Raw genomic sequence first — 22,588 nt, forward strand, 5'->3', positions numbered from 1 at the left:
CCCGCCCCACCGCTCCCCCGGGCAGCTCCGTGGAGCCCGATGCCGGCGGCGCCGGGTGGGGGGGGGGGGGCAAGGCTGAGGGCAAGGGGGAACCCAGCAGGGCCAGCGACAGGCAGCCGGGGGCGAGCAGCGGAGCCATCCTGCCCCTGCCCTGCCAGCAAGAGGCGAGACTGCCCAGGCGGGACAGCTTAAACTCGGGGAGTTTCCCTCCACCCCTCTCCTCCCACCCCCTCCCCTGCCCCAGCCCACCCCCCCCACCTCCCCAGCCCCAAAAGAGACACAGAACACGGATCCTCCGCTGTGTAACAGCGCTCCTGGCTCTCTTCAAGCCACTTCAAAATCTTCAGGTGCCACGCTACTGCTGCCCAGCTCTGCACGGAAGGGGCGGGGAGGGAAGGGGTGCTAGCAGGGTCAGCAGTGGGGACGGCGAGCGATGCCCCGGAGAGGCCACGGCAGGAAGAAACGGGAGTACTGAACAGGGCCAGGAGCGAATTTCATTGATTGCAAAAAACTCCGCAGCCACCCAGTAGCAGAACTCAAATCAGACAGACAAAAAACAGGTATCGCCCGAGACCCTGTTCCAGCAGTGACGTGAAAGATGGTGACGGGTTGCAGAAGGGGTCTCTTCGCTGCACAGCGCCCGTCTGCTTTTGTCCCCTTACTGCTACCCTCCCCTCCAAAGACCTCTTTCCCTCCGCTAGCCCCCGAGAGCCACGTTTGACTGTGCACCCCACCCCTCCCCCCAAACGAAACCAATGAAAGTTAAAATTATTTACACTTTGAGCCATTTAAAAACCCAATAAAATAAGATTGCGTATGTCCTACTGGGGATGTGGGTATTAGCAGCAGCTACAGCTAGCTCAGTACTCTGCGTGCAAAACGAAAGACAAACAGAAGACAGACCAAAATACTGCACCATTACTAGGAAGCGTTTGCTGGGGTTGGTGTTTCGATTGTGGCGTAAGGCTTCTAGGAGCCGGCTCTTCCCCAGCTGCAGGGCAGGGGCATCTCCCGCTCAGCCAGCGAAGGCCGGGCTCTAGAAGGATGGAAAGGATTCGTTATTCCAGACACAGCACATTAACACTGACGCGTTTCCATCCCAGTCAACACAAACATCTAAAAACCCACTGCGTGTTCACCGTGCAAGTTCTTCCTTTTTTCCAGTGACGATGGAGGAAAAGGGGGCGCATGAAGAAGACCTAAGACATAGATGCTGCTGTCATCACTGCCTCCTCCTCATCTCCTTGCTTTGGCAGCTCAGCGAGCGTGGGAGAGGGGGGAGCCGGAGCAGCAGGAGACTCTTGTGCTTCCTGCTCCTCTCCGAGCCCCAGCTCTACATCCATTTGCTCCAGCTCCCCCTGATCCAGTAGCTCAAAGTCATCTGCTTCCTCCTCATCCTCTGGTGAAGCTGCTGTCTCTGTCTCCACCGCTTCGCTCTCTGACAGCTGTGCTTGGAAGCTCAGTTTCTCTTCGGGCTCGGTGGGGAGGAACTCGGAGAGGGAGGGCCCCTCGCTGGCCTCCGAGGACCGCAGCAGGGCAGAGAGGGTGTTCTGCACTGCCGTGGTAATGGCAGTGGTGACGATCTCCTCGCTCAGCGTGTCAATGCAGATGCCCAGGCCCGGGGCAGGGACAGTCTTTGGCTCTGCGTTGCCTCCTGCCACTTGCCCGCTCCCGTTGAAGTGCGTATTTACAAAATGGAGAGGAGATGCTAGGCGAAGGATGGAGAGGTCAGAGTCCGCGGCCTCCTTCTCTGCCGAGTCCAGCTCACGGGCAGCGTGAGCAAGCTCAGGACCCAGAGGCACACCAAATGCGTCTTCATCGCTCTGTGGTCCCAGGTCTCTGGAATGATATTCTTCCACGGAGGGAAACTCTGCCAGGTCCTTGGAAAATGACTCCTCTGGCTCGCTGTGCAGGCTCTGCTGATCCAGGTCTGAAAGGCACCAGCATTAAGGCGCAGGTCCCCTCACCTTGACCCAGGGTACTGACACCTCCCACCCACCTCCCCCCAGCTGACAAACCAGGGCTCACTTTTGAGCATCCTCCCAGCTCTGGGAGCACAGCAGGAAGGGGGCTGCAGTTATTCCCTTCTCCCAGTGGCACAATTCACATGGAGTGTCCCTTTTCTCATCCTGTTCTATGTGCTCTGTGCTCAGAGAGGAATTTCTTCTCCAGCTCACAGTCTCTGCATCTAGAGCCCTCCACTAAAACCCACAGGGTCAGGGAAATTGTGCTTGCAGCACATCACCTGCCTGTCCCTCCCGACACTCGGGTGACCACATCCGAGTGGTTACCTTCACGTTCCTCACCACTAACCAGTCTTTCTCTGAGCTTATAAGTCTGGCAGGCTGGAGCATCTGACCTGTTTCACCCAGCATCATAGATGGGCGTGTGACTATACCATGCAATTATTTCTGCGGGACTTTATGGATGGCCTCACTCCTTTGCTAGAGTCACAAGAGAGTGTTGCCTTGTGGGGCAGTCATCAGAGGCCGATGTTCACTCAGGACCAGCTCATGGTCAGCCATGAAGCCAGGGCACCCTGTGCTGCTATTACTGCTTCTTCCTTTCAATGCTCTTCCCCCTGCAAATAGCTGGGTTCTCTCCCTGTCCTCCCATTTGGAGGCCCAGTTGTTCTGGGACAAAACACCCAGGGTAAGGAAGGCAGCAAGGTGTCCCATCTCATACCTTCAGAAACATCCGTCAGTTGTGGGGTTGTAGCCCTTGAGACAGAAAAGCCCCCACTCTCCAGGATGGAAGCCTCTTCATCAGAGAGCTCAGAATCTGTGATTGACAGTGCCAGGGCAGTCTTCTTCACATCCACCTGCATGGGATGAAGGCAGAGGGACAAATTCCTGGGTGTCTGACTACCAGTGCTGCCTATGGGCACCTCTGCACAAACCAGAGCTTCCAGGCAGAAGTGCTTGCTGCAGGGACAGTACACTGCACAGGGACAGCATGAAAGCAGGAGGGGGCTGGGCAAAGTCCTCATTGCGCTGCCAGGGAAGGGTAGCCTCAGCTCACTAGCTTTCCTGCAATAATTCACTGCCTGAAGCTTTGCCTGCTCTCAGTGAAGAACCCGAAAGAGCCAGCACAAGATGGGATCAGCCTGTAGGAGTCTCAGAAGGCTTTGATCCTTCTTCCTCTCCTGGGATCACCAAGGAGCAGAACACCCCTTCCCTTTTGCATTCATGCTGAGCCCAGTGAAGCCTGCTACAAGTAGCAGCAGTTCAAGTATCTGCATTCCTTTGGAAGCCGAAGCTTCCCACCTCACAGCCCAGCTACATGCCCAGAGTTCCTGTAAACGAAGACATTTGGTGTGTTTCTGTGGTGCACATGTAGAAAAGTCACACCCAGTCTGACTGAGAGCACGAACTGTGTAAGAGACACTAGTGCTGCTCATCAACCTTTTCCAGTGGTGACGAGCCTCCACACATTACATCAGGAGAGTTGGTTTCTTTAGGAGACACTCACATTCTCTGAGCATGAAGCATAACCATCAAAGCAATTCTGCAGGTCAGCAGGAGGCTGGAGCACAGCTTGCCCTGTCCTGCTACTGCATCACCAGCCCTGTGGCACTGAATTCTCAGTACCCAGATTGGAAACAATGGCCTTCATCAAACAAATACTCTTTTCCCCTTGGGATTCTGCAAATAAGTGAGTTGTTGCTCTGCTGTTTGTTTTCAATGCAGCTGTACTCAGACCACCCATTGCCTCTCAAGCTGCTACAGACCAGACAGGAGGGACTGGATCCTGCTCAGCTCTTTGTGCTCTTACCACTGGGGAGAAGCCTGACAGCTCTGCCTCACTCTCACTCTCCGTCTCTGCTGTTGGCTCATCACCTGCTGCAGGCTCAGTCTTCCCTTGTCGCTCTATGAGAAAGACAAGAAACACTTTACATGAGACTGAAGGAATTTTATGCCTTTATACATCACTTTCCCACTACTTCTACCACCCTGTGAAACTGCACAGGTTTCCCAGAAGACCAGGGTTCCCGGAGACAACTGTAACCTCTTGCTTTCATTTGCTGTTCCCAGGATCACTGGCCCAGTTGCTCTCCCCAGAACCCTCAAGTTTCAGCCTGTTTTCCCCTGCTCTGCTGCAGCTTTTCACCACACAGTGTTGGCAGATGTGGTCTCCTATTGTCCCTTTGCTAGGGCTCCACCCTGGGAGTATGGCACCAGAAAAAGTTAGAGAGGTGGGTCCTTACTCTTCTTCTCATGCTTGTGGTGCAGCGTCTCTGCCTTCATACTGTAGTCCAGTTTCATCAGGACAGGCTCCAAACGTGTGTACATCCTCTGGATCAGCTCGTGGTAGACCACCAGGGGCCAGAGCAGAATGCTGAGCACTGCGGACACAGGATATGGGGAGTGTGAGAGACAAACCACGCGCAACCCAGCTCTTCACAGGGCACCAGCAAGAAAAACTGCATCAAGGGAAGTGCAGTTGAATGGCACTTGCTTTTCCATCTGACTCTGCCTAAAATCCTCATCCATGGCTATTACTCATTCCAAAGCTGCTTGATTAACCAGGTTTTCCTAACAGATCTCTGTTAGGATACAGATTTATGTTAGGACAAAGCGTAAGCCCTCCTCTTCAGCCACTGCATCCCAGCCCCAACATGCAATAGAGGCCCTAAAATGAGGTTATTAAAACTAAAAGTCATCAGAACTTTTATAAGGGTAGCAGCATAAAACTCATATGTAGATGCGCTAGCAGCAGACCACCTGAACAGTCTTCAGAGTTAGCAAGGACTCATGAAGCAGTGAAAAAGGTCTTATTTACCAAACATGCAGCTTCTTTAAGAACTCTCTCGATATGAATTTGCCCACTCTAGGAACTGAGAGACTGCAGCTTTCTGCTTCCCTGGAGCCTCACCAGCACAGCCCCAGGTGTGGGTAGAAGAGGAAAGCAATGTTTTAGCGACGGCTCCCTCTCCTGACTTTGCCACTGTACTGCATGCACACACTTAAAGCAAGAGACTTCGCAGAGCACATTGCCTGTATTGATTAATCATCTAGCACAGATCCCCTCAACAAAACCACAAATATGCTTCTACCAGCGTTATCAACAGCATAGTTAGGTCATGTTTCAGCTTAAGTCAGACAAGAGAGTTGCTTATACTCACAAATGATGTAGGAGATCATTATGCCTGGAACATAGTGTCCAACTACAGCCAGAATCAGGCAGCCTGAACACACACTCATGCAGAACTGAAGGAAGAGAGATGAACAAACAGAAGTGACAAGAGGCAGAGATACATCTATGCAACCAATGCAGGAAACCCAGTTAGAGCAAAATGAGGGATGCTCCTAACAAAGTCAGTACACCAGCTTTGCACTGAGTACATTCAGATGCTGACAATCACAACTCAGCTTGGTTGGGTTAAGCTGTAAGCATTAGAGGGTTCAAGCGCAGGAAGACCAAGGTAACCCAACACCCCAATAAAAAGAACCAAAACTTGATTGGACAGTTCTTTATGAAGTAAATTATGTTCTTTGAGGCCAGGATGGGATATTGCAAACTGCCATTTTAGAGTACATCTCTCCTGCAGAGCTCAGCACTTTTAAGAGAAGTCCATACTGTCCCGACAGAGACAGGAAGGTGTTACAGGGTCACCAGATGCTGTGCCACTGCCATGCCATAAACCAGCTGGCAGAAGCATTAGCAGAACCCACGCTCCCACCAGACCAGGACCTTCCTCCTCTGGAAAAAGTGGAAGTATAATGGTGCAGCCCTGATGGCTTGTCCTGCATTCTCCTGGGGAGGGGGAGAAGTGAGAACAGACACCCTGCAAGCTAGGGCATGGGTTCAGATATTGACTAAATCCAGCAATGAAGAGTTTCATTCATATTGGAAAGGGTCTACAAAAGCTAGGGCCCTCTAAGGGCTTTACTGCCAATGAGTTCACGCTTTATAGGCACCTTGGTCCTGGTCTCCTACTGGTAGTTGGGACAGTGTTTTAACAGAAGAGGAGTAATCAGCAGTGATAAAAACCCACTCCTTTTGGCACACTGGACCCCAGCAAGCCTGATACAATCTCAGTGGCTGGTCTGTCCTATTTTTTGTGATGGTAAAGCAACTCCTGCCTACAAACCCTTTCCAAACAACACACGTCACAGCCATCAGAACATGGTTAACAACAAGTTTCCATGCACTCAGAAACACCTCTGCATTTGGACTTGGGACCAGCTTAAGAATGGAGCCTGTGAAAGGGACAGAGACTGTAGGCTCCCCTTTTTTCTCCCCACTCCCAATCTAAGAGCTTCCTTTGCATGCTAAGAAATAAAACTAAGTATAGCTAGCCAATCACAGATGGGGTTAAGTTCAGCTCCAGTTCACAAACACTGGAAGCCAATTACTCATTATTTATGCTTCCCATGGCTTAGAGTCTGAAAGGAATGAACAGCAAATGTTAAACAGGGACAGCAATTGTAAAAATATTGATTTTGCATTCTTCCATCTCCTAGGCCACTAGTAATGGAAAGAAAAGCCCCTGCACAGAAGTGTAGGTATGTCTGTCTTACCTTGGCGGGATTTTGCCTCTTGTACTGTAGCAGTTCCTGTAGGTACAGCCTGAAGGTGACCCAGCTCTCTGCCAGACAGTGGCACAGCTCAGGGACACTGAGCAGGTGAGGTTGTGCCCCTGAAGTCACCCCCTCACTAGAGACAGACAAGAGCAAGACAAGAACAAGATGACAATCTTTGAACACGGTCTGTTTTGCTGCGGGGTGGGGAGGGGAGAGGGCACAGCGCAGAACATCTGCATGGGGAAGCAGAGATCCCTACCAAAGACTTAACAATACTGATTGCATCTTCAACTGAACTACGGAAGACACTTGATTTGGAGATACTTTTTTTCCTTTAATCAGGAAGACAGCCAAAGAGACACATGAGCCAAGCAGCAGCAGCAGCCACTATGCCACAGCATCCCCATGCCACAAGCCCACGATGCAAAGGGGTTTACTCAAAGCCACGCAGACAGAAACGCTGGAGGTCAAACCAGTTACGTGGCCTCCTCTGGCACCACATCTGAGGTAGCCAGAGTGTGGTGCTCAGACCTATAACCATGGCCAAGCACGGGATGCAAGCTATGCCACTGCAGACAGCACGTATGGCCTGCAAAAGTCAAGTCTTGGGGATTTCCTTCTCTCTGGAGGATTCTTAATATAGTCCAGGACAGATCCAGGGAAGAAACCTGAGAGCTCCTAACGTCAGAAGCACTTGAGCTTTATTGCTACTGAAGGAACACTAGCTCTCCCCAGAGTCTCAAACTGTGGCTCCTGAGCTGATAAGCAGCTCCCAGTGCAGGAGAAACCGCTACCAATGTTTCACAGCAGGAGCCAGGCAGTCTATCAACAGCAAAAAGAACAGGTGAGATCACCACACTAAATTAAGGTTTCCCCAGTCTCCCCTCTCACCAAAAAACACATCAGTGAGCTTACCTCTCCCCTCCCAGCTCCTCTGACGGCTGTGCTGTAGAGAGAACACAGCAGATTAGTCAGCCAAGTGAAAAATACAACCCGACATTTTTACCACTTGAACAGAGCAGAGCTGGAGATGTATCATCCTGAGCTAGGGATGCACTCTGGGGACCTTCTTCATGCTCTCACGCAAACAGGAATCACTGGCTTGGAGTCTGAGCTGCGCGGGCTTCAGTGAGACTTGGAGCAGCCAGAGCACTGGTCTCAGGGTGCCCCAGCATACCTTGCAACCTGTGTTGACAAATATGTGGCACGACGCTCATATCTGAGGTGCACCCTGCTGCTAGCATGTGGGCTTTCTGCTGCAGAGATTGCACAGCTTGCCCCAGTGTCCCATGCGCCTGGGCAGTGCCATCCCTGGGGCAGCTGCCTAGCCCTTGTCATTCTCAGAGGGCTGCCAGCATGGTTCCTGAGCTGGGCAAAGCTTCAGCTCTTGCCTTGGAGCTCAACATGGCACTAGTAGGTCTGAGCTGCATTTCCCACTGACCAGCCCAGACCACAGTCCCTGGCAGGATGCTGTGTACAAACGCCAGAGATCTCCCTGCTGTCTCTGTCCTTTCCCACAGAATTAAGTAACAAATAGCAGTCTCATGTCTAATTATCTAATTTTAGGGCTCTTTTATGTCCCCTGACAGCCCTTTGTGCCAGGCACAGATATAACTACACTCCTAAGGTCTGGCAGTCTGGATAAGAGCAAGGGAAAGCTGCTCCCATTCTTCTCTGCACCCAACCCAGTGATGATCAAACAGGGACTTACTCCATGCAGTACTGAAGGAAGGAGCAGTGTTTCAATGGCAGAGGTCACAGATGATTATGCTCTGCCTTTAGATATCTAGAGGAAAAAACCCCCAAATATTTCTATGACAGCTGGAAGTCATGAGCCTGGCTGCCCACGGATTTGGGTGTCCTGGCTAGCTGACTAATGTCTGAGGATGTACAGGACTCAACCAAAGCTCGTGCAGCAACATAGTCTTTATAAGTCTCCTTTGTTTAACAAGCCCTGATCATGCTGTAAAGGCCCCTTGAGGTCTACCCTCCTCTACCTGTCAGCCTAATGTCCTAAAGCTGGTAGGGACAGATACATCTTTGATGCTGCTGGCCAACAGCAAACTTGGTTCAGGCCATCCAAGAGGTTCTAAAAATCAGTGGGACCCTATCCCGCACTGCACATCACCATGTAAACAGGACTAAGATAAAGGTAGGGAGGTCATGTTCAAAGTCCAGGCTACTTGTTGGAAACAGGCTTAAAAACGCAACATGAGCAAAAAGGGGCCTGAACCCTCCCTGGAGTCACCAGCCAGATGCAAAGCCCAAGAATGGCAACGAGTGCCACATGGAAATACACATAAGAGGTGAACATCCATCATTGCCAACACCCAGTGAAACTTCAGACTCCAGTTCAAGCCACAGAAGAGAGCAACTGCTTGTAGCAGCCTTGCCACCGTTCTTCCAAGACACAGGTTGTTCGGCCATGTCAGACTCCTCCTACCGCTGCAGGCACTGCACCAGCCGGCTCACACAGTGCAGTGGAGCGGGAGGCCATCCGCCCAGGGGAGGAGGCAATTCTTTGAGAGCGTGACCCAGATTTCCAGTAATTGGGCCTGACAAGAAGAGTCAACTGCTCTCAGACTGGGCTGCCCATCCACTCCTCTGCCCATGGCTGTTCGGCATGGCGGCTGGCGCACCTGGCAAGCACTGCTCACAAAGGGAGCTTGGGGTGCAAAGTGAGTATTATGGACGCAGCTCCACCCCCCCCAGGTTCTCTCACGCAACTGCTGTTGCTGTATTTTGTTATTGTGGTCAGGAACCTAAAGCTGCTTAATCGCAGCACGTGCAAATCCAGATGTATCTTAAAGCCTCATCTATTACCTGCACTAAATCATCAAATAAATTACATTTGGCACTGGTCCATCTGTGATGGCTGGCTATAGTGGTTGTAGCAGCTACCAAACAAGGTGCTGGGATGCTTGCCATACTCTGCTGGACAGATATGCCACCAACACAGCAAGCAGGATGGCACAGGAACCCCACTCCTCTCCAACTGGCTGCAGTAATCCAAGCCATCCAAAGTATGCCAGCAGAGGGAGTGAAACAGTTCTCCTCAGTTGCTTCTGAAGGTTTCAGAGACACTGGGGATCTGCAGAACATTTCAGCGGGCTGCAGTGTTCATGTGACTTCAACTATCTGGCAAAACACAACCTGTCTTTAAAATCAACAGTATCTCGCTTCCTGTAGTAGAATAGTCTGCCTGCTGTCCATCCCAAAGCACCGGAGTCTTACACCAGTTGGAGCAGCAGCCCAAACACAAAAAACCTAGAGCGTTTCTGACAGGACACATTCACATAGGTAAGGCTTAACTCCAGCCTGTGCTGCAATACTGTCTAGCACTGGTACAACTAAGCCAGCAAGCAGAACATCCACAGCTGGCCTCAGATCATCAATAACCAGCTGAAATCTTGCTGTCGGCATTTCACACCGCATTGTGGATTAATACAAACCACTTGACATACACCAGACTCTTCTGGGAGACCAGTCAGCTGTGCAAGAGTTTAGGTTACATGTTGGTACTGACAAATTGTCGCTGATGGATTCCTTGGGTCTTAAAGGTTTCCAATGCTTCCTCAAGAGGCATTCTTCATCTTTGTGTAAACTTTAGCTAGAAAGCAGGGGCCCTTTTTAAGGAGTACCAACATTCAATTGCAATGCAGGCTTTGCTAAAGCTCTTCCACGCTACCCCCTCCTGTGCTGACCAAAACACAGGTGCCAAACAATGGTACAGAAAACAACCCTACTTGATACCCATTTCAGGAGAAAGTGGAGGTGCTTCCTAAGTCCTTAAACAATATTTAAGTGCAACTCCACGTAGAGGTGGTTACATATGGAGAAAATACCCTGTGTGGGAGCTAAAGTATGCAGTCCCTTCTGACAGGACCTAAAAAGGCTGTGCATCTCACTGCTGTTAGCGTGTCCCTGATCACAGTGTGTGAGTAACTGCAAAATACATGCTGAGGTTTTAGCATTCCTTCAGAAGTGATGTTATAAGCAGTCACCCGAGACATACAGAACTGCCACAAGCTGAGGTTTGTGCATATATGTGCTGACTCTTGAAGGTGTGGTACTGACCTACTTCCAAAAGCTCCTGGAAAGGCTTACAGGAAGCACTGAGGAGGAAAGCCACAAAGCTACAGCTCTGCTTCAGCGGGAAGCAAGAGCCACACAAGAACCCCTAAGTATTCAGCAGTGCCAACTCAACAGGAGGCCCCTCAGGAATGCAGAGCACCGCTCCTTCCTTGCAGAGGCTGAGGAAACACGGTCCAGTGGACCATGTCAATATCAGGGCTGTGACCTAACCAGGCACATCAGAAAGGTGTCCCTGTTCTTTGCTGTCAGCAGCAGAAAAGCAGCAAGGAGGGAAATATAAGGAAGAACACAACTGAGGAGTGGCTCAGTAGGATGTGCACTGACTTCTTCCAGAGCTGGTGACACAGGATGAGCTTAACCCCTGATGTGTTGTTTTGTTTGTTTTTCTTTTTTATTCCTCACTGTTCTGCATCATATAAATAAATTTCAGTATGGATTTCCTATTTCTTCTGTGATAACACAACTTTTACAGGCCTGGTACTTGCTGGAGCGATTCTACCCCCACCTGCCTCAATGACACCATTCTGTATTGGACACTAGGCTTTTGCATTTCTGGACATGTTTCAAGTGAGATGTTTTGGGTTGGCTTTAAACTATTCCCTTAAAAAACCAACACGAATAAGCAGGAAATTAAATTGGCAAGTCCAGTTTAGCTGCCTAGTTACTTGAACCACACAAAGCAAACAGTTTCACGACTACAGCTGAAACATATCTAATCTTATCAGGACTTCTGTGAAAGCACCCTTTAAGTCAGTACCCTTTCAGGTCAAATAAAGGACACCTTACAAACACACATATAGAGGGGCTTTCATTCAGAAACCCTCCCTAGAGTAGGGGGGCAGGGATGGAGGGCCCCAAGCTGCCTTTGAACAGCAGCAGTAGATGCAGTAGGCAGGTCTGGGTCCAGTCATTTAATAAACTCCAATGAAGGAGGCACTCAAAGCAGACAGCAGCCAATCTATGCTTATCATCGTTATGAGACTATTCCTCTTGTTGCTTTTGTGTCTAGTGTTGGCAAAGACCCTTCAATAAATGGGAAAGATAAGCTAAGTGATCAGACTCACCCATTAGCTGCAGACCAGATGCTGTTCAGTACAGGTACAATACATTAACTGTCCCTGCTGTCAGACCTCATCATCCATTCTACTACCTGCCTCAAGGGGAAGTTGCTCTCGTCTGCTCTGCCTCTTTGAGGCCGTAAGCCCATGCTACACTTAACTAAAACCGATACACTTCAACAGCCCCCCGCCCCCGTTTCCTTCCCCCAAGTCAGCTGGCCATATATACTCAGACCTGGAACAATCTTTCTGCCACGACATTTGCAGGAGAGAAAGGACACAGGAGAAACACTGCATCATCACCGTCACCGTCACCAGCTTCCTTGACAAGTTAGCTGGACCCCCTTAGTCACTCTCAAAATAAGCCACTCCCAGAACTTCTCAGCACTGGGAGCAATTCCCCCCATGCCCACACAAATAGGCAAGAGGCAGCACCAGTGCCAAAGCCTGCAGTTACAGTAGGAACAGAGCTTACGTGACCTATGAGAGAGGCAGGAAAGGACCAGCTGTGGCCATAGCCCAGCAGCTGGTAACACCAGAACTGTGTCACTAGCTACACTGCTACTCATCACATACCTGAGAAATCAAACAGGAACCTGGGCTTCCACCTGTCCAGCAAGAGAATGCCAAGAAGGGACATGCTGAGGAGAAAGAGGGGTCTCAGGGAGGTGGAGGAAAACAACCTAGAAATCAAAGGAGAAATTGTTAGGCAGGAAAAAGGCAGCAAGTTACTGCTCTTCATGAGCAAACAGATATGGCTCAGTGTACAGAAGAGCAGAAATATCCAACTGCTACTGGCCACTGCAGCAAGCATTGTACTCCGCAGACACCCACCCCCGCCACAGCACGTTCTCAAATGGCGCCTTTGCCCACCACCAGACAGCTGACTACCTGCCATCTCCCAGCGCTCTCCTCCCCTGCTTCTGAGCTCCTCCTTCGGTTGTAAAACAAGGCTAATCCTCCCTTGTACAAGTCCCTCCGAATCCTCAACATGGAGGCTCTAGATAACATAAATACAGATTGCTGTAGCAGAAGACTGGCTGAGAATCAGCCTGTATGCTGAAAACTTATGTCCTGTTTGACATCACAAGGTCCAGCATTACCTGCAGGTAGCACCAAAACACATCCTGCACCTGCTGCTAGACACCCGTTCTTTTATCACAAACCTCTCCCCGTTTCATCAGAGCCTAGCACTTAAACAGTTTAGTTGCTCACTTGACTCTATTGTAAAACCTTTCATGTCCTTCATCAACTCATTGGTTTGAGCCAAATGCCAGCTCACATAATACTACTCACACATAGTTGCACAATCCCACCAACAAAGAGTTTATCTCCCCACTCCATATAGATTCAACAGCAAAGGTTCCAGGGTGGCGCTTGTGCCAGCAGTGGCTGTCTGCATTCCTCCTTTCCTCCAAGCAAGTGCATCAGCACTTCCCTCCAGCTCACAGGAGCTGTTTTGAAGTCACTCCAGAAACAAATGCTGGGGAAATGCATTCACCCTCACCCCTTTAAGGAACAGTCCTTTCCAGAAAGGAAGAGCCGCTCCACTATTTTACCTTGCTCCTCTTCAGCAAGTATTTGCCAATAACTAATCTCAAATGCATCAAAAAATGATCAGAGAGCATCTTGCTGTGCAGCACAGGGAAGGGCTGTGCTTCTCACCAAGCCACAGTCAGAGGTACAGGACTTGGAAGCGAGATCTGCCTCACTGGGTAGCACAGAATGAAAGCCGCACACTTTCCATGAGCTTACAGGACCTAAAATGATCTAAACAACAACGTTTTTATCCCTTCCCATTGGACAACGATTCTGTAGCTTAACCTATCAGCTCTGGAAGAATTTCCTCCTATTCTGCCTCATTTATGGATTGCAGTTGAAGGATGCTGGCTGAATCCTCCATGGGACTGTAAATAATTCCTTCCACTCAGTGATATTTAAATCTCTCTCTGCTGTCCCATATTCTGGGCACCTTTTGTTCTTCTTGACCTTTTTACACACAGTCCCTTAGCGATCATTGTCTACCAGCCCTGCCATCTCATGGCATGCCTCTTCCCCTCCCAACTTCAAAGCTCTGCTTTCAGGTCTTTCCAGCCGGTAGAGGAGTCCAAAACCATTTAAGCACCTAGCTACCACGTACACCTCTGATAATCATATGGATGAGGGAGCAGAACGTAAGCAGCCTCTTCATAGTGACTTCAAAGGCTGTTTAGTCACATACTTTTCCCTTCTCTGACTTCAGAGTCTGTCCCTTCCTATTTAATCTGCGACCAACGTTTAACTCTTTCCCTGGCCAGTTTTGACCTTTTCTGCTGGGAAAGCCACTGGCTGAGAGCGTTTTTGCCAGCAAAACTGACTCACTGTTTATACAAACAAACAGGATGTTTTTCATTCCCATCCACAGCTGGGCTCTGCCACTCACATTCCCAGCTCCTCGTGCTGCTGCCCTGCCTGAGAGGCAGAGGAGAAGGGAAGGCAGGGCAGGGAGGATACACTCGCACCCAAACAGAGCGGCCTCGGCCTTCCTGAAAAGTCAGCACCCTTCAGAAAAAGATCCACGAGCAGAAGGGCTTAAATAAAACGCTGCACGGCAGCCTGCCACTGCAGGAGGCCATGGGGCTCACTGACCGCGATTACCAGGTGAAGCGAACCGATGAAGCACAGAAGCAAAAATTAACCAGAAACGTGCCTGGGCGAGCCTCCAGTTGGGCCCAGCTGCATTTTATTACTGCAGGGCAAACCCTGCCCGAGCTCTTGGCACTTTCTCCCCTCAGGGAGGGGCCTGTTTACGCTTGTCGGCGGAAAACAACACGGTTGCTCCCGGCTGAGCACATCCCACGGCGTTACGGGGGGCAGCTGCCCTCAGCTTTGCCGCACGGATACGGACCGCAGGCACCCCACAGGGGATCGCCGCCCACCCCGAAGGCTCACAAGCGGCCCACCCGCCACGGCCGACGGCCGGACGAGCAGCACCCCGACAAGCCGCGCAGCCTCCGCGGCCTCGGCGGGGCAGGCCCCGCTGCCGCCCCGGCCCCGGCCCCCTCACCGCCGCCGCCGTGGCCTACCCTCGCCCCAGCTCACCAGAGGGCCCCGCCGAGCGCGGCGGCGGTGACCAGGCTGTGCAGCGGCCTCTCCCACACCAGCAGCCGCTGCGCCGCCGCCAGCGCCGCCTCCCAGCCCCGCAGCCGCTGCCGCAGCGCCGCCGCCAGCCGCGCCGCCGCCGCCGCTGCCGCCTCCTCCTCCTCCTCCTCGGCCGCCGCCGCCGCCGCTGCCTCCTCGGCCCGGCCGCTCGCCATGGCTGCGGGAGGGGGGGAAGGAGGGGGGACGGACCGCTGTCACCGCCGGCGGGGGGAGGGGCAGGGAGCGGCGAGCGCTGCACCGGCCCGGGCGGGCGGCACCGCCTGAGGGGGACCGGCGGCCGCTGGCGCCGCGCGCATGCGCAGCCCGCCCCGCGGCGGAGGCGGGACCGGCCGCGCGTGCGCTCCGGGGCGGGCGGGGAGGTGGGCGCTCTGCGCAGGCGCGGCTTCGGCCACGCTCCCTGCACCGGAAGAGGAAGGCGGGAGGCGGGACTCGGCCTAGCAGCGGTTCCGCCGCCCCGCTCCGGTCACCGGACCCGGCCTCGGCTTCGGAGCAGCCCGGCACCCCGGAGGGGACCCGGCAGCCACTGTCCCGGGGGCGGGATGGAGCTGGACGGGCTGCTGCTGGACGAGGAGGGTACCTTCTCCCTCAGCGGATTCCAGGAGTTCACGGTGAGTCGTCCGTGTTTCCCCCCCGCCCCCGGCGCACCCCTCGTGGTACCCGGTGTCGCCGGCGCAGCCTGTCCCCAGCCCCGCACCTCCGCGGGCCCCTGGGGTGTTGCCCCCTTAGTCCCAGGCCCTGAAGACCCCCGTGTGACGGCACACCCCGGCCCCTGGCCGAATTCCTGGGGGCCCCGCCGGGCCCGTTGTACCCCTAAGCTGGGTTGGGGTGGAGAGCCCGGTACGGGGAGTGCTCGGGGCGTTTCTCACGTTCCCCCATGTCTGCCTGCAGTTCCTGCCCAGGCACCAGCAGCTGAGCGAGAGAGTGCGGAAGCGTCTCTATTATGGTTGGGACAAAGATTGCAGCCTGGATAATCTCTCCAGCCCCATGGCAGGTGGGTTGCCGAGTGTCCCCAGATGGGAATGCTGAGTCAAGGGGGTTGGAAGTAGCCCAGGGGTTGAGACCAACAAGTCACCCGCTCCCTCTCCAGTGCCAAATCCCACCCCTGCCCAGCCTTCCTCACTCTGCGCAGCACAGCGGGCAGGGTGCCAGAGCCTCATGGCTCCTGCTCTCTGTTTTGTTGCCCTCTCTGGCCCACTGCTGCATTTTTGGCACCTCGCTAGTGTGTAGAGTCCTTTAGGTTGCTTGCAAATTCCTTGGCAGCGAAGGCTGTGTCCCTGTCCCTGATGGGAGGTGTCTTGGACAACTTCTTGTGCTGTGCAAAGTACTGGGGAGTTTGTTTAACTTCCATTTGTGAGCACCAAGGGGACAAGTTTCTGCTGTGTGTTTGTCTGGATCACATCCTTTTTTCCCCTGTTGATTCACCAGTGTTTGAGGGAGCAGAATGACGCAGCGGGGTTGAGGCTGAGGAGCTGGTGCAGGTGATGGTAGAGAGGAGTGGTCAAGGGCTGCCAGAGGGCTTTCACAGTTCGGTTGTGTTAGTGTTTCCATTAGTTGTGTGCTCACACAGCTTGCAGGGGGCGTTGAGTGGGTGGGGAAGCGTGGTTGTATTCAAAACTCTTGTGATAAATTTGGGGAAAAGGTCTGAAGTAGCCAAGAGGCTGTGTGTGATGTACCTCAGCGAGGAGGGGGATGATGGGTGCGTGGTGATGGGGCTGGGCCGGGCTGCCTGGGCACTGCTGAGAGTCACGAGTTCTGACACGGGTGGTGCAAGGGAGGTATGTGGCTCGTCTTTGGGGCTTGCGTCACAGCCCCGTACGAGATGGGACTGTTCCACAGGACGCTAGTAGTGTTGGAAGTTCAAAGGGCACATTCATGGAAGAAGACTCTGTTGAGGGCTATTAACTATAAAGACTGTCTTGCAGTCAGGAAATCCCTCTGCTCCAGCAGCTGGGGGCGGGAGCGACGCACAGAGAATATCTCTGCAGGCTTATCTGCTCTTACAGCCTTCCTTCACCAGCTGCTATCAGGTGCTGTCAAACGAACGGGACCTAGGGCTATGGCACCTGTCTTAGTACAGCTGTGCTGTTGCTACGTGGTGAGATGGAGGCAATTGTGGGGAGAGTCCAGAGTAGCAGGAGGAGCTGGGAAAGGTCTTTGGCATTGAGGGGCAGCTGCAGGAGGCGGTATGGGGCTGGCTGAAGAAAGAGGTTGAAAACTGAGTTTGTTCTTTCTGGAAAGGAAGAATCATAACTACCCTCAGCGTGTTGTGACTGTGAGATGGGGACAGTGATCAGCTGCTCTCCATGCCCTCTAGGGCAGGACACGCTGTCATGGGTTGGATTTGTAGGATGAAGAATTAGATTTCACATCGGGACAGAGCCTGGGGGACCTCATGTACTCTCCATCACTTGGGGCATCGCTGCTGCCTCTGCGGTGGCTGGTGTGGTAGCACAAGGGTGGCCAAGCAGGGCAGAGAGAGCAGCAGCAGTGTGAGAGGCTGGGAGCTGCCAATGGGTGGCTGGAGCTGGGTCTGCCTGGCTGTGGATCCTAGCAGTGGTGTGGCTTGAATGACCTGGGGAGGTTGGTGGCTGCTGTTGGGCAGATAATTCCTGTGGGATTGCAGTTGTTCTCTTAGTTGTTGGAGACACATAGAAAGGAGGGATGTGGAGAGAAGAGGTGATGTGGTGATGCTTCTCCTGGGAGCTGGAAATGCATGGCTGCTGGGATGAGCTCTGCTCTTGACTCTGTCAGCCAAGGGTTCAGTGGCAAAATGGAGCTGGAATTGCCTGTTGAAAACACTTCTTGGCAAGCACCAGACTGAAGTGCTGTTTGGGATGCTCCCAGCTGGTCCTATCATGTTGAGAAGCGAGACAGGAGCTGCTGAAGCCATCTGCCAGCATCCGTCAGTCTCTGGCCCTTTCAGTGCTTGGATGCTGAGGCATGTCTGTGAGCGCAGGGGAACTGGGCTGAGATGAGCTGCAGCTATACCATATCTCTGCTTTCATACCCTGTTAGTGCCTTTGGGCTCCTGGTCACATGAATATATTGTCCATCACCATCTCGGAGGCACTGGGGCTGTGGTGTGCTGTGGTATAGTGTGGTAGAAGCTGGATCAGCTGGAGTGCTGATGAGCTCTGGAGAAGCAGAATGCTGGTTGGAAGGGAGCAAAGGACGAGGAAGACGTGGTGTTGACATCAGGTCCTAGAAAGCCTCCGAAAAGGTTGCCTGAGGTCCTGCGGGGTGAGGGGAGGGTGTTAGCATCTCTGTGCAGCTGACTGCTGGTAACTCCCCGTGACGCAGACATGCTAATCTGGATCTGGCACTGCTGCTGGGCCTTGGACACTCACATCCTCTTCCTCCTTTGGTCTGGCTGTCCTGCCTATTTGTTTGTTCCTGCCTCATCCCTGACTTCTGATAAGGCCTGTCCTACCTTCATAGTTTAAATTAAACTTGAGGGGCTGAGCAAACACCAAGACTCAATGGGCTTGTGGGGAGAAGGGGAAGGTGGGGGTGGACTGTGCCATATGGCGCTAAGCCCTTTTGCTGCTTTTCTGCCCTAGATATTGCTGTGGAGTTGCTGCAGAACGTGGCTCCCAGCCCTATCCGCAGACTCCAGAAGAAATATGTCTCTCATGTGTCTCGGTAAGAAGCAAAAGCTGTCCCTTCATGTTCTGTGTCAGAACTGGGAGCTTTGGTCTCACCTATGACTCACTTCTGTCCCTTGAGCCAGCACTGGCTTTGTCTCTTAGGCCTGATTAGTGTCAAAGAGGAGCTGGGGGCAGGTGGCAAGGATAGCAGGCATAGTGGCTTCCTGACACAGCCAGGCCCGCTTCAGGTTGGCCCTGCTCTCTGGGGTGCAGGGGTGCTCTTGTAACTGGGAGTCTGTGCTGGCTGGATCTGCAGCTCACTGGGTAGCCTGGGTCTGCTCTTGGCAGCGAACCCCTTGCAGTGGTGCCTGGCTGCAGGCAGCGTTGCTCACATTGGAGCTGTCTGTGCCTGGGAACAGGAGCCAGGGCTTTCTGCTCTCCACCCTGCATCCCCTGCACTTTCTCTGGCTGTAGCTCAGGACAGCCAGCATGGAGCTGGCAAGGCTGGGATGTATCTAGCAGTCTTATTTAGTAAACCTCCCCACTACCCACCTGGGGAGGGAGCAGTAAAGTTGTGCCATGGTGGCTGGGATGTTTGTAGCACACAGATAACATTCGGGTTGGTTCTTGCCCTGTCCCACAGGGAAGCTTGCATCTCGCCCTGCTCCATGATGCTGGCACTGGTTTACATTGAGAGACTCCGGCACCGGAACCCTGAATACCTCCAGCAGATCTCATCTTCGGACCTCTTCCTGATCTCCATGGTGAGCAGTGTGGGCTGGGGGGTCACTGGGTTGGAGGGAGGCCTGGAGGAGTGCAGGGGGGACTGAGATCCTGTCCTTTGTGCTGCTTTTAGATGGTTGCTAGTAAGTACCTGTATGATGAGGGTGAGGAAGAGGAGGTGTTCAACGACGAGTGGGGAGCAGCAGGAAAGGTGGACGTCCAGACCATGAACACACTGGAGATGAACTTCCTGAGTGCCATTGTAAGTGGGGCTGTTGCTGCAGCCAGCTATTTCACAGAGCGGGCGAAAGGAGGCATTGAGCGGGGTCTGGATTTCTGTTTTTCCCCCACATACTCCCATGAAGGAATAGAGAAGGATGTGTCTGGGTGCTGGGTGGCCTGCCCCGACTGCACTGACCTTTCACTGCTGTCCCCACAGGACTGGAGTCTCTACACAGATCCCCGGGAGCTGTTTGAAGTGCTGAGCTGGCTGGAAGGACGGTAGGTCTGTGGGGTAGGGGTGAGCCTTTCATCCACCTTGCATCCCTGGCTCTGCCCCTGCTCAGAGCTAGCCCTGCTGCAGTGAAATAAGAGGTTGGGGTACCTGCGAGCCTTTGCTAGGCTCTGCAGCTCCCTTCCACAGACCTTGAGCAGGGTCTTTTCCAAGCCTGCCTGGGCTGAAGCTTCTTTGATGGGGAAGGTCCATGCCACATCCACCATTCTCTTTTTCTCCTGCAGCGTGGCAGAAAAGCAGGGCATGTGGCGTGGCTGGTTCACCTACACGGATCTGTGTGTCCTCATGGAGCAGTCCATGTGGCAGCATGTGCTGGGCCAGTTCTACCAGCAAGTGGTAAAGGTAAGGGCATGGGATAGCAGCTACTGGCAAGAACGTGGGACCCAGCAGGCCATGAGTTTGGAGCAGGACCCTCTTTTCCTCTGGGAGCAGCAGCTTGGTTTATTCCCTGTTGAAAAGGGAAGCTGTCAGAAGCCAGAAGATGGTGATTTGCAGCTCTGCTGCCTGAGGCACTGCAGCCTGGTTCTGGGTTAGTCTGCCCTGTGCTGGACTGCAGCCCCACAAGTCATGGTGCAAGGTCATGGTGGTGGCATGGAGGGAACTGAGTGCTGGCTGGGGATTTAAACAGGAACTGCTACATTTTAGCTGGGGCATTTTGGTTTGTGGTATTTAGGCCCTGCTTTGAACAGGCTGTGTGCCACCCACTGTTAGCAGTGTGGCTGCCTGCTCCCTGGCATCCATCCAACCCTGGTGCTGGTGGTGCTGTTTGCCATCACAGCTTCTGGGTCGATGCATGGCCATGCTGGGTCACGGCTGGCTGTGGGGTGCTGCTGGGGGGTCTGTGCTAACAGTTGGCTTCTCTGCAGCTGGCCTGCCTCCTGGGCGTGGTGTACCTGACCGGCTTCGCTGCTGTCTTCGCCTCCGTCACAGTGGTGCACGGGTCTCTGTGCATGAGGAGTGTCAGCCTTGCAGCCCCCCGGCCTGCGCTGTTCTCCGAGGATGGCAGCTGCCAGCTGGATGCCCAGCCAACCCCAGCCCCTGACCAGCCCCAGCCCAAGCTGCCTGACGTCTCCCCAGCCAGCAGCACCCGTTGCCCGGGGGAGAACGAGACAACCAAGGAGCCATGTCGTGGGGGTGTCACAGCAACCGCACTCTACCTGTGGAGCAGCGTGATTACGGCTCTGTCCTATCCAAAGGCGCCTGATCTAGCCCGACATAGGAGCCCCCCGCAAGGCCCCTTCCGGAGAGTACCCACCGCCTGTGAGAGGTCTAACCGTACTGCCCCCACTGCAGCTCCCCATCAGCCTGGCCCCTTTGGACTCGCCATGCTTCCAGCTCCTCCGGCGCTCCACTGCCATGCCTGCTCAGCCAGTGCAGGCCCTGCATGGGATGCAGCCCCCAACCGCAAGGACTGGCTGGACCCCCTGGGGCTGAGGCAGTGCTCCTTGCACACTGCCATGGATCTTGGTAGAATCAAGAGCTTCATTTTTCCCAGCTAGGAGCACAGGGCAGCAGCCCCTTTCCCCTTCCCTCCTAGTGTGGCACAACTCACTTCCTTGCACTGCTAGGACCCTTGATCCCTGGAGCTGCATGGGGCTGCAGGCCCCTGTGTTACTTCCAAACCAGCATTTGTGTCCCCCCACCCAGGGCAGGGGTATCCTTCACTTTTGGGGCTGCTGGGACAGGTTGGGGCGGAGTTGGCTTGCTATTGGAGTGCTGGGGTGGGAAGCTGCTAGCTGGAGGGCAGAAGTGGGGTGCCCTTGGGCGGGGGTGCTAGGGCAAGGGAGATGTTGTACCTCTTCCTACAGCGAGCGGGTGGCTCTTTGTGGTGCTGGGCAGAGGTGGTGTGTGGGATGTAGGATGCTGGGGTTGTGTGTGCAGGGTGGAGGGGCTGGGGCAGTGACCCCAGTGGGGTGGTGGGGTGCTCCAGGAGAAGGTGGGGTGCCTGGGTGAGGGGAGAGGAGGTCAAAGGAGGGGGAAGTGAGCAGGCCAAGCTGTCTGGCCGTAAGCACCAGTTCCCCTTGGGGGCTGCCAGGCCACTTCTTCGGGAGGTGCAAGGGTCACACCACAAGGGGATCCTGATGTGGCTGTGCCCCAGGGAAAGGTTGTGCCCTGCTGAGCTTGGAGGTGGTGAAGTGTGGTTAAGGCTGAGCTTCCTTATCCTGCTTGTGTTGGGTGTTCTGAAACTGGGGTGCTCTGTGACCCCATCCCAAAGCCCAGCTGTCTGTGGCTGCAAGCAAACAGTGCCTGACTGCTCCTCGGGGTGGGGAGAAGGCACCTTGTCTTGCTGACCAGCCCAGCATATCGTGCCCCTTCTTTTTACTGTGGATTTTACACCTGTTTTTCACTCTTTTGTAGATGCAAATCTCTTCCAATAAAAGTAGTTCTTGCTGTGCATCTGCCTTGTCCTGCTGAGCTGCTCTGTGCTGGCAGCATGCCTGCCCCAGTATGGTGCTCCATCGATGCATCTGTGCTTGTTCTCTGAGCCACTGCGCAGGGCAAATCCTAGGTGCTGCAAGTGAGCCCAGGAGCACTGTGAGGTCTGTCCTGCAGGGCTCAAGAGGGACCAGGCTCTCTGGTGACAGGAGGGACATCAGCTCTGGTGCCTGGGGGAGGCAGGGGCAGTGGGAGAGAGGAGGTTCCTCATCCTTGGGAATGTGGGGAATGCATGGTCTCCACTGTTCTTTGCTCTCCAAAGTCTGTCCAGTTAATGAGTGAGCCCTGAGCGGCAAGGGCTTGGCAGGGTCACTGTTGTGGTTGCTGGCACAGCCACCTCTGCCCTGTGACAAAAACCATGAGCATCCCCTGCCTGTGCTCCCTTGGGGGTCTTCCTAGCCAAGCAAGGCAGCTCTTGTCCCTGGCATCCTTCTCCTGTGGCAGGATTCAGTGCCTTCCTCCTAGGAGCATAGGGGATGTAGTAGACACCCATCAGAGACCCTCATG

The 22,588-nt window shown here is 53.7% G+C and overlaps 2 protein-coding genes across 4 annotated transcripts; one reads left to right on the forward strand and one right to left on the reverse strand.

The window, feature by feature from the left end:
- Positions 1–476: 476 nt before the first annotated feature.
- On the reverse strand, positions 477–15,123 carry RETREG2 (reticulophagy regulator family member 2). 3 transcript variants are annotated; one of them, XR_007506698.1, is made up of 10 exons: positions 14,762–15,123; positions 12,257–12,363; positions 7,443–7,473; positions 6,525–6,660; positions 5,126–5,210; positions 4,208–4,345; positions 3,775–3,869; positions 2,686–2,821; positions 1,140–1,930; positions 477–1,036 (listed from the first exon to the last, which is right to left on the reverse strand). XR_007506698.1 is itself a non-coding variant. In XM_049805535.1 (9 exons), the coding sequence occupies exons 1-9, from the start codon at positions 14,974–14,976 to the stop codon at positions 1,200–1,202; spliced, it is 1,674 nt and encodes a 557-aa protein (XP_049661492.1). In that variant the 5' UTR covers positions 14,977–15,123; the 3' UTR covers positions 477–1,199. The 3 variants fall into 3 exon arrangements, 1 of the variants encoding a protein (XP_049661492.1); XR_007506696.1 differs by having other exon boundaries at positions 1,129–1,930; XM_049805535.1 differs by having other exon boundaries at positions 477–1,930.
- A 101-nt stretch (positions 15,124–15,224) lies between these two features.
- Positions 15,225–22,042, forward strand: CNPPD1 (cyclin Pas1/PHO80 domain containing 1). The gene is made up of 8 exons (XM_049807603.1): positions 15,225–15,429; positions 15,710–15,812; positions 18,382–18,463; positions 19,052–19,172; positions 19,265–19,393; positions 19,571–19,632; positions 19,870–19,987; positions 20,512–22,042. The coding sequence occupies exons 1-8, from the start codon at positions 15,361–15,363 to the stop codon at positions 21,142–21,144; spliced, it is 1,317 nt and encodes a 438-aa protein (XP_049663560.1). The 5' UTR covers positions 15,225–15,360; the 3' UTR covers positions 21,145–22,042.
- The last annotated feature ends 546 nt before the right edge of the window (positions 22,043–22,588 follow it).

The sequence above is a fragment of the Accipiter gentilis genome, chromosome 1 (genome assembly GCF_929443795.1).
Source record: "Accipiter gentilis chromosome 1, bAccGen1.1, whole genome shotgun sequence".
Lineage (NCBI taxonomy): Eukaryota > Metazoa > Chordata > Aves > Accipitriformes > Accipitridae > Astur > Astur gentilis.

What these genes read in the sequence shown, in the direction of transcription:
- RETREG2 (XM_049805535.1), bottom strand. Translation starts at nt 14,976, where the DNA reads ATGGCGAGCGGCCGGGCCGAGGAGGCAGCGGCGGCGGCGGCGGCCGAG. An exon ending in GCGCTCGGCGGGGCCCTCTG is followed by an intron (nt 12,364 to 14,761) that starts GTGAGCTGGGGC and finishes TTTGATTTCTAG; the next exon opens with GTTGTTTTCCTCCACCTCCC. An exon ending in CCACAAGCATGAGAAGAAGA is followed by an intron (nt 3,870 to 4,207) that starts GTAAGGACCCAC and finishes TCTTTCTCATAG; the next exon opens with AGCGACAAGGGAAGACTGAG.
- CNPPD1 (XM_049807603.1), top strand. Translation starts at nt 15,361, where the DNA reads ATGGAGCTGGACGGGCTGCTGCTGGACGAGGAGGGTACCTTCTCCCTC. An exon ending in TCTCTCCAGCCCCATGGCAG is followed by an intron (nt 15,813 to 18,381) that starts GTGGGTTGCCGA and finishes TTTCTGCCCTAG; the next exon opens with ATATTGCTGTGGAGTTGCTG. An exon ending in TGAACTTCCTGAGTGCCATT is followed by an intron (nt 19,394 to 19,570) that starts GTAAGTGGGGCT and finishes CTGTCCCCACAG; the next exon opens with GACTGGAGTCTCTACACAGA.